This window comes from Tyto alba, unplaced genomic scaffold (genome assembly GCF_018691265.1).
Source record: "Tyto alba isolate M040663 unplaced genomic scaffold, T.alba_DEE_v4.0 Super-Scaffold_38, whole genome shotgun sequence".
Lineage (NCBI taxonomy): Eukaryota > Metazoa > Chordata > Aves > Strigiformes > Tytonidae > Tyto > Tyto alba.
In genome coordinates, this window is record NW_024881313.1 from 26052140 (window position 1) to 26060910 (window position 8771).

An 8771-nucleotide genomic window follows, 5' to 3' on the forward strand; every position below is an offset into this window, starting at 1 on the left:
ATGATCTGACCATGTGTTGCCTTCTGCAAGCTATATGGTTTACAGATTTGGGGAAAATTGGGGAACAGCTTCTGGCAGGCTGTGACTCCCCTTCTCGCTCTTGGAAATAGGTGGTCAAAGGGAATGGAAGCACAGGGAAGCAGAGGGAGCCTCAGCCACCCCCTTCCTCCACTCAGGGCACTACCGTAGAGCAGGAGGAGGGGAAAGAGGAGCTACTGGCTATAAATCAGCAGCAAAGGGAGAAAGGGGAAAATATGACTGTCAGTCCTGCAGTCCACTGCCCCTTAATGGCTGAGAGTAAATGCCAGACTAACTCTGCGTTAAGAGGATTTGGCAATTTATAAATCGCCTGTTTCTGCCATAGGCTGTTTTGTAGCTGCGGGGATACAAAATGAAAGGGAGCTATTTTTAAAAAACTCTGGAGACTTACTCAAAAAAAGCAAGCAGGGCAACAAACACGCACAACGGTGCCTCACCCTAATCGCACCCCCATAACGCTCACCATCACCGTCACTCACTTGTGTGCCCATCAGGCAGACAGAATTCCAATATACTTTATAAAGCTCAGAAAGTTGCGAAGATATTTTTAAATTTCCTCCCCTCCCTCCCCCGCCCCCCCCCCCCCCCCCCCCATTGATGCTCCGCTAAGCGCCTCCTGCGTCTTGCCACAGCAAACACGGGGCGCGGAACCCCGCGGAGGGCAGCGCGGAGGGGGAGCTGCGCGGGCGCGGGGCGGCTCCGCGGGCGCGGGGCGGCTCCGCGGGCGCGGGGCGGCTCCGCGGGCGCGGGGCGGCTCCGCGGGCGCGGGGCGGCGGCGGGCCGGCAGGTGGCGCCGTGGCGCTCCGCAGCGCGCCGCCCGCACTTACTTGCAGTCGCGGTCCTCCAGGTCGAAGTGGGGGTTGAAGTTGATCATGATCCGCTGGTAGGGCTCCGGAGCCTGGATCAGCCACTCGCATTTTTGGCTGGGGTGGTAGGACTGGGGGTAGCCGGGCGAGGTGAGGTACCCGGGGTTTAAAATTTTGATCGTGTCGCCGCACTTATCTGCAGGGGAAGCAAACAGATCGGTTTTTCGTCGCTCCCCCCCCTCCCCGGGCAAGCACCCGGGTTCAGCCCGCAGCAGCCAACCGCCGTGGGAACGAGGGGGGGTGGGGGGTGGTGGTGTGTGCGTGTGTGTGTGTGTGTGTTGCAGCCTTCTTCAAGCAAACTTTCGTTGCATCCTTATGCCTTGAACGCAAAGGCATCTCCGCTACATTTTACCAAAGGGAAGAGGCCTGCCTCTCTGTGCTCACACTTAAGTCCAGCAGCTGGACAGGCAGCAGATAGCAGAAGATACCCCATTTCTAAACAGAAGCCTTTTAAAAAGCCCCCCACCCCGAGCAAACAGTGCCCCTTACAGCCTTGCATCCTCACAACAGCGTTAATGTTGGCTCCGAAGGGTGTCTGGGACACAATTATCTCAAAAAAAGTATAATCTTCTTAAGTATGAAGTCTTAAGGAAAGCTGGGAGGAGAGCTAAAAGGATGCCATTTGACCCCCCGCCCAGCTGTGGGATAAGCCTGGTCTGTGTCACTGACCGCTGGGATTGTCTTGGTGGATACAAGCTCATTTGCAGCAGACCCCTCCTTTTGTTTTATCAGTCCATAAATCTAGGCAGGTTGAAACTATCTGTGCTCTTCAAACCCAGAGTAGCAAAGAACAAAGTGGTTTTAGTGAGGCAGAAATCATCCACTATTTATTCCTTCAAGGAAGTTTATTCATGCTTGGAGACTGCATCAAAGTAATGGAGCAGAACAACATCCTTTCCTCTTCCCTCCATCCCTTCCTCCCCCCCAACAACAACAAAGATTTATTTCTAATAGCAAAACAGTTGCAAAAGTTTCCAGAATCACCAAGTACGACTGGGATGTGGTATTGCTGCCTCTTGCTCCTTTGGTCAGCACTGTCAGTGTTGTATTTTAGGGTTTATAGGAAAAATAAAAAGGGACAAGAAATCCAACCTACACAGTCACTCACTTCACTGTCCAGTGCAGGTTTGTTTGTGTAACCACTTTTTTACTACTATTGCTTTCTTTCTATGGACCATCAGGGAAGAAAAAACTTTCTGCACACATTGATTGTTTAATTTTGAGCAATAAAATATGTCAGTAAACTACAGACAGGAAGAATATCCACACTAAGAAGCAAGGTTATATATCACTACATCCCAATAAGGGTATGTACAGGCTGTAGTGCTGTATCTAATACATTCCCTGTGAAAGCAAAATGGCATTCCTTGGTCTCAGCATGAATTTATAAATGTATGGGATTTTATTGTAGGAAAAACAGGCCAAATGGAAATGAATGAGGAAGTGCACATCAAAAATGAATAAAGCTACACTCTATAGAAATTATTTACCACTAATTAGGAAGGAAGGGGATGATATGTACTCAGCTGTATGGTGAAAACCCAGATATTGCTAAGCATGTTGCTGGGAAAGGCTATCTTGTTATTTATTTCCGCTTTGCCTTTGCAAAACAGGCTGTTTTCCTCTGACCAGAACAAAAGGCGTTGCAGCTCAAAGCTCAAAAGCTGTCACTGGTGATCTTGCTAATCCGCTGTCTGGGGCTCTCAGGGAATCTTGCCTTTTCCTCCCTGTGTAAGCACACTCGGAAAGTGATCCTGTCTCATTAAGCCCACTCCAGCCCTGCAAACAACATGGCAGAGTCTGGCATCTGTTAAATGCTTGAAATAAAGCAGTGCTGCTTCCAGTCACTTGACAGAGTCACTTCAGAGGACGCTGAGGTGGACTCACTACCACCAGCACTCCTTAATCTGTGACTTCTGGGAAAGTGACAGTGTAATAAGATAATACGGTCTGCTAGACTCCCTGGCTCTGTGCAATCTCTCTCACACTTGATTAAGAAGAGCAGTTTCTAATGACTTTGGACCATTAGTTCTAAATAAGGTTAATGAATTAATTTAGCGGACGCTAGTACTGCATGTAGGTGAAGGTGGCATTAGTAGGTCTGTTAGGTTACAGAGGAGGTTAATGGCCCTGCTGACTCCAGCGGGACCACCACGTTAACTGCTCACCGTGGAGGCTTCTGCCCAGCAACCCGCCCCACTCCCCTTCTTTTAGTGGGGAGAAATGATCAACAAGAGCAACCCAGGTGCCCCCTTCCCGCGCCTCAGAGGGTGTAGGACTAGGGGCAGCCCTGGTTTCTGTGAGAGCCGGGGAGGCAGCTGCCTGTACCCCTCACCTGGGCCGGGGAGGTGAGCAAAGCCACCCCTGGGAGCATCCTCACGCCGGGCTTGGTGCACGCCTCTGCCACAGTGCCACAGCACCGGAGGAGGCAGCTCGTCCTGATTAAATTAAGCAGCCTCCTCAAAACATATTGGGAAAGAGATTAACTTCCATCATAAAGCACGTAATTTTAATACTCTCTCCTCCATGACGCTCCACTTGTGGTCCCTTATTAAAACAATATACCAGCGCAAGCGGAGGGTGCTCTCTTCCTTTAATTACTTTGATTGAAGACTCAGTCAGGCAAAAGTAAATATTTGATAATTAGTTATTAATAATTGCTCAGAATTTGTCGGGGGAGGAAAACTCACACGAGACACGAGCTATTTCATGTGCGAGAGCTAAACGTCAAGCCGTCCCACAATTAGACCGTCTTTAAAAATGCATCGCGCAGTGAAACGTTCACGGTGCCCTGGCATTGTTCGGGGAAGGAGGAGCACGTTGCTTTTAATTAGTTGTGTTTTCAAGGGCTGCCTGATAGTACACTAGCTACATCAGTCATTTATTCCGGGATTTCTCCCTTGGAAGGGTGAGCCTTCACAGAAAAGCTCAGCTTCTCTTTTGGCACTGTGCAAGTTGCACGTAAACTGAGGACTTGGGGAAGGGGTGGTGTAGAGAGCTCTCCTTTTGAAGACTACTCGCAGGTACACACACAGCTAGTAAAAGGCACAATAATCTGAAATTTTATGCTTTGGAAAAATAAAGTGGTGGAGGGGTGGGAGGAAGAGAAAGCCTTCCCTTTAAAGTGTTCATTATCTTTCCGATATCGAAAGCGAGACTTATTTAATTGCCTATGGGAGGCAACATTATTAAGATAATTGGCTGTGCTGATCTAATGAGGACGAGCAGCCTGCTTTATACAACAACCCAAAAGAGCAGAAAATAACGTGAGAAGGCAGTGCCAGGGCGGGGGATCCCCGGGCGAGGACCGCGCCGCCTCCCTCCTCCGGCAGAAAGTTCCCCCCAGCCGGGCTCAGGCCGGTGCCGGTCCCCGCCGCCCCCCCAGTCTGAGACCCGACGTCCCCCGTGACACTTACCGCTTCGCAGAGCCCTGGCGAGGGTGAAGGTGAGGGCTGCACAGTGCAGGAGAAGTCCCCAATCCATTTTTCCGTTCCGAGAGCAGGGAAAGGAGGGGAGAAAAAAAAAAAAAAAAAAAAAAAAAAAAGGAAGCCCTCCACGCACAACTCTTCCTAGGTCTTAAATCCTCCAGCTGGGGTGAGGAAGGAGCAGAAAGCACGGTCCGCAAGGGCAGTCCCGGGGGCAGAGGGAGGCTGGCTTCTTTCTGTGCCTTAAGTCGCCCGCATCCTGTCATTTAGCTCCGGCTCCCTCTCTCTTTCCCCACACTTGTTCCTTCTCCCGGCGCCGCTGCCCCTGCCATTCCCAGCGAGACTAGAAAGCCAAATGAAAACGAGGGGAAAAAAAAAAAAAAAATACAAGAACCAACAAACACACAAACAAGACAGACAAAAATCCTGGCGGCTGCTGGCACCTCGGGAGAGCTCTGCCGGGGCGGGCTCCAGGAGACGGGGCGGGGGTGCTCTGCGGAGAGGAGACAAGGAAGGGAAAGCGGCCGTGAGCGGGGACCAGCCGGGGCGCTGGAGTTTGGCAAACTGCGTTCCTCCCCGCCTGCCCCGCTCTCCCGCGGGGCCGGCAGCCCCGGGGCGGCGGTGCCCGGCGGTGCCCGGCTGGGGTGGCGGTGCCCGGCGGTGCCCGGCGGTGCCCGGCGGTGCCCGGCGCCCCGCACTCACCTGCCCCGGCGGGAGGCGAGCGAGCGCGCTGCCGCCGCAGGGACTGGCTGCCGACCGGCCGGGGAAGGGAGAAGCGCCCGGGCGGCTCCTGCTCGCAGCCTGAGGAAGAGGAGCGCAACTCAGCGGCAATAAGAGAGGCCGAGGAGCCGCCGTCTCCCAAGCCCCAGTCCCCTCCCCCTCCCCGCCCTTCTCCTCCTCCTCCTCCTCCTCCTCCTCCTCCTCAGCCCCCCAAGACATCGGCAGCGCGGAAGAACCAACAAACAAACACGGCAAGACCCAGCCCTGACACCCGGCCGGGGCGGGGGCTGGCTCGCCGGGACGCGAAGAGGGAAAGGGGGTACGCGGGGCGGCCTCCCCCGCCACGGCAGGTAAAGCCAATGCAGGCGGAGGCTCCTACCTGCGCCCCGCGGGCTCCTGCGCGGCCCCGCGCAGCCCTGCCCGGCCTTGCCCCGCCGCCCCCGCCGCCGCGGCCCCCCACGCAGGCACGCAGACACACGCACCCCTGCCCACCCCGGCCAGCTCCCTCCGCGGTGCCCGCGGCCACCCTGCCCCGTCCCCCTCCCGGGCCTCCCCCTCTGCCACCTTCTGTCCCCACCTCTCCTCTTTCCACACACACACCCCTCCCACCCCCCCCCCCCATTCCCCCCCCCAATTCTCTGTTTGTTTCGTGAGAGTGTGCAGCCAAGCACCCAGCCCACGCGTGTCCCTCGGAGTCCCTGCTGGCCCCCAGTGGAACACCACCACGCCCTGTGATCCTGGGGGCTGCTGGCTGAGCTGACGCAGGGTGAGCTGTGAGAACCTCGTGTGGGGGCTCCCCCGTGGGGTCCCCCCCGGTGGCATGGCTCACCCGGACCCACTGCCCTTCTCTCCTTTGCATTTCTGCATCTCTGGGGGCCTTCCTGAACCCTCTCCCTCCCGACTCTCTTCCCACCTCCCTTCTTGCCCCCCTCGGCAGTCGTTCCCGCCTCTCTCAGCTTCCCTTGTGCCTTTGCCCACCCAGTCTGTCTCTCATGAAGCCTCTTGGGGGGCTGAGGTGCTGATGGGGTCCCCCGGCGTCAGCTCTGCTCCCCATGGAAGCTACGAAATCCCTACAGGGGACTGTGTCTCCTTCTGAGCAATCCCCCCCCCCCCTCCCGGCTGGCACCAGGGGACAGGCACAAAGCTGAGAAAGACATCGTGGGCTCTGAATCCTGCTGCTTTGGCTGCACGGTCTGGTGCTCACCAGCTATGGGGCTTGTCCCTTCCTTGCCCTATTGCCCTGCCTTACAGGCTGTCCCTGCACCCCGGGGAGGGATTACCTAGCTGAACCTGACTGCTTCTTTCATGTGGAGTGCTTTGAGCTCCCTCTGTGTGGAGGCAATCTAGTCACTGGGGTAGGGGTTAGAGGAAGAGCTCTAAGGCTGAAAGCTGAAACAGTGTTAAATGGTCCCCAAAGATGGGTCTGCACTAGGAAAATGACCTGCAGCCAACGGTGGATGTCAGCCACTCTCATCTCCCAGAACAGAGTTTGAAAACAATTTGATACTGGTGCACAGCTGAGGCAAACTCTCTTAACGCTTCATCAGGAAAAAGGATTGTTAGAGGACCTACTCCACAAGGAGACTTTCTGAAAGATGCAGAGGGAAAAGAGTTGGGCTTTGCTGGGGGCAGGGTCATCCTCCAAGTGCAGCCGCAGCAGTAAATCCCTGTCCACTCTGAAGATGTAACTATGTTTGAAATAGTTTTCAAACATAGTTTTAAGTCTGCAGCCACACAGATCAACTACAAATGTGTTACATCTGTGTTCAGAAATCATACGCAGATTCAGGCTCCTCCATCCCTTTGTCTCCAGCCCAGAGTTTAAGCCTTCCACTCTCCCTCTCCCTCGCTGCCCTTTTGAAGCCCTGACTTTAAGGTCAGCTGAAGTCTGGAGATTAAGTCCGTAGGAAATCTGTCTGCCGGTTTCATACTGCACACTCTCTCATCACTACTTTCTGAGCTTTTGCCAGACATTCCCCTTCTCTTCTGTGATTGCAGTTCTGTAATATCGTGCTCTAAAGTGCAGTTTGCTCCTGTTACACTCGCCATACACTTCATTCTTTCGCTCATTAGCTTCTGCCTCTGCCCCTGTGCTTGCCCCTGCTTCTGCCCATGCCTCTGTCTGCAGGCAGGCTGGAACTAGTCAGACTGAGTTATTGGGTTCAGTCTCATTTCCCCATCTTTAGGCAGTCTCTGGATCATCATATGCAATACTTATGCATTTCCTTGATTGATTGGGATGTATATTTTATGGCTAGCACATTAAGCCTTTTTTTTTTTTTTTTTTTTTTTTTTTTTTTCTTTTAGAAATTACCAGAACAAGGAGGAAGGGGAGAGTTAACAGTGCTTTCTGATTATTAAAACTCTCATGCTGCTGGACAGTCCTTGAGATAAATTGGTTCTGTCCTGAAGCACATCATAGTCTGCAACTGACTGAGACACAATATAGGTTTTAAAATAAAGTACATCTATTTTTGAAAGCAGAAATTACCTGCTGATGGTAGCTTACTGGGGGGTTGCAGAAGTGTATACATATATGTTTGTTTTAAAAACTCAGTCTCAGAAGCCAAGATTAATTCTGCAAGTGAAAAGTAGTAAACAGATGCCCAGAGAGCATGTATATGAAAAATTATACTTAGTACATGACAACGATAGCTTTCCTGCTATGGGATTAATATTCTCCGTCTGGTAATTCCTATGAAACTGCAGAGAGGAAATACTTGTTCCTAGTCATATGCTGTAAAGATGCTCCAAACCAACCAACCAATCAACCAACCAACCAACCAACCAATCAACCAACCAACTGTGGTGTTTTTTCCATTTGTTTTCCTATCAGATTAACAAGTCACTTTCCGCAGATGCAGGCACAGTGTGTTAGTAGCTACTGTATTTTAAAGAAATTCCATTATCTGAAAGAAAAATTAAACACTTAAATGCAGACAGAACATGTACATTAGTGAAGATGATACAATGTGATAGATTGCAAGACTAATGATGAAGGTTGCTTTTATCACCTCAGCCTACCTTGTAACCACTAATCCATACACCAAGGTTTGTTTCAACATGCTCATGTCTCAAATATCAGTTCTTGCTCCTCTTGCACAGAGAGAGATGTGCACCAGGCTGCAAAGACAGGCGAACTGGAATGGCCTCTGATGCAGCTAACGTGGCCCATGGAAGAGGATTTCTGCCCTTCCTCAGCACTCTGCGGGCATTTTGGATTTCACCCTTGGACTTTTTTTTTTTTTTTGTTGTTGAATTCTCAAGGCTCAGAAAATATATCAGTCTGGTACACTAACATCCTTTCCTATCATAACGCAAATAGCATTAGTCTAGTTTTTCTACCTATCTTTTTCTCTATAATTCACAGATATAGGCGCAGGTTTCTTCCACGTATGAATTTCCCTGAAATGATGAGTGGAGACATTCTATCCTTGGTTTACATATATTTATCTGAAAATGTTTAATCTTTAATCATCTTGAATATAAACTGGCATCATATGAAACAGTCAGAAGTCTCTTTTTATAATCCACTTCTCACATTTTAGTTACGGTATTTTAGGTCCTGATCCTGCAACTGCTTACACATTTGTTCAGCTCTCCATTTTCACATCAGTAATGGGATTTTATGGCAAGGATGAGTTAGTGTTAAAAAGACTGGATGCGAATTCAGTGTATGTAAAAGTTGGAGTGGCTAACTTTGGGGTTTGGGTTCAGGCCC

General features: G+C 51.4%; 1 protein-coding gene across 4 annotated transcripts in view; it reads right to left on the reverse strand.

Annotated features, from left to right (window-relative positions):
• NRP1 (neuropilin 1) overlaps positions 1-5179 on the reverse strand; it is a 114264-nt gene extending 109085 nt beyond the window's left edge. For all 4 annotated transcript variants that reach the window (XM_042801838.1, XM_042801840.1, XM_042801837.1 and 1 more), the window contains exons 1-3: positions 5033-5179; positions 4322-4823; positions 867-1041 (exon numbers count right to left, since the gene is read on the reverse strand). In XM_042801838.1, the coding sequence (XP_042657772.1) occupies positions 867-1041; positions 4322-4388 (242 nt within the window). In that variant the 5' untranslated portion in view covers positions 4389-4823; positions 5033-5179. The remainder of the gene's footprint in view (positions 1-866; positions 1042-4321; positions 4824-5032) is intronic.
• Between the last annotated feature and the right edge of the window lie 3592 nt (positions 5180-8771).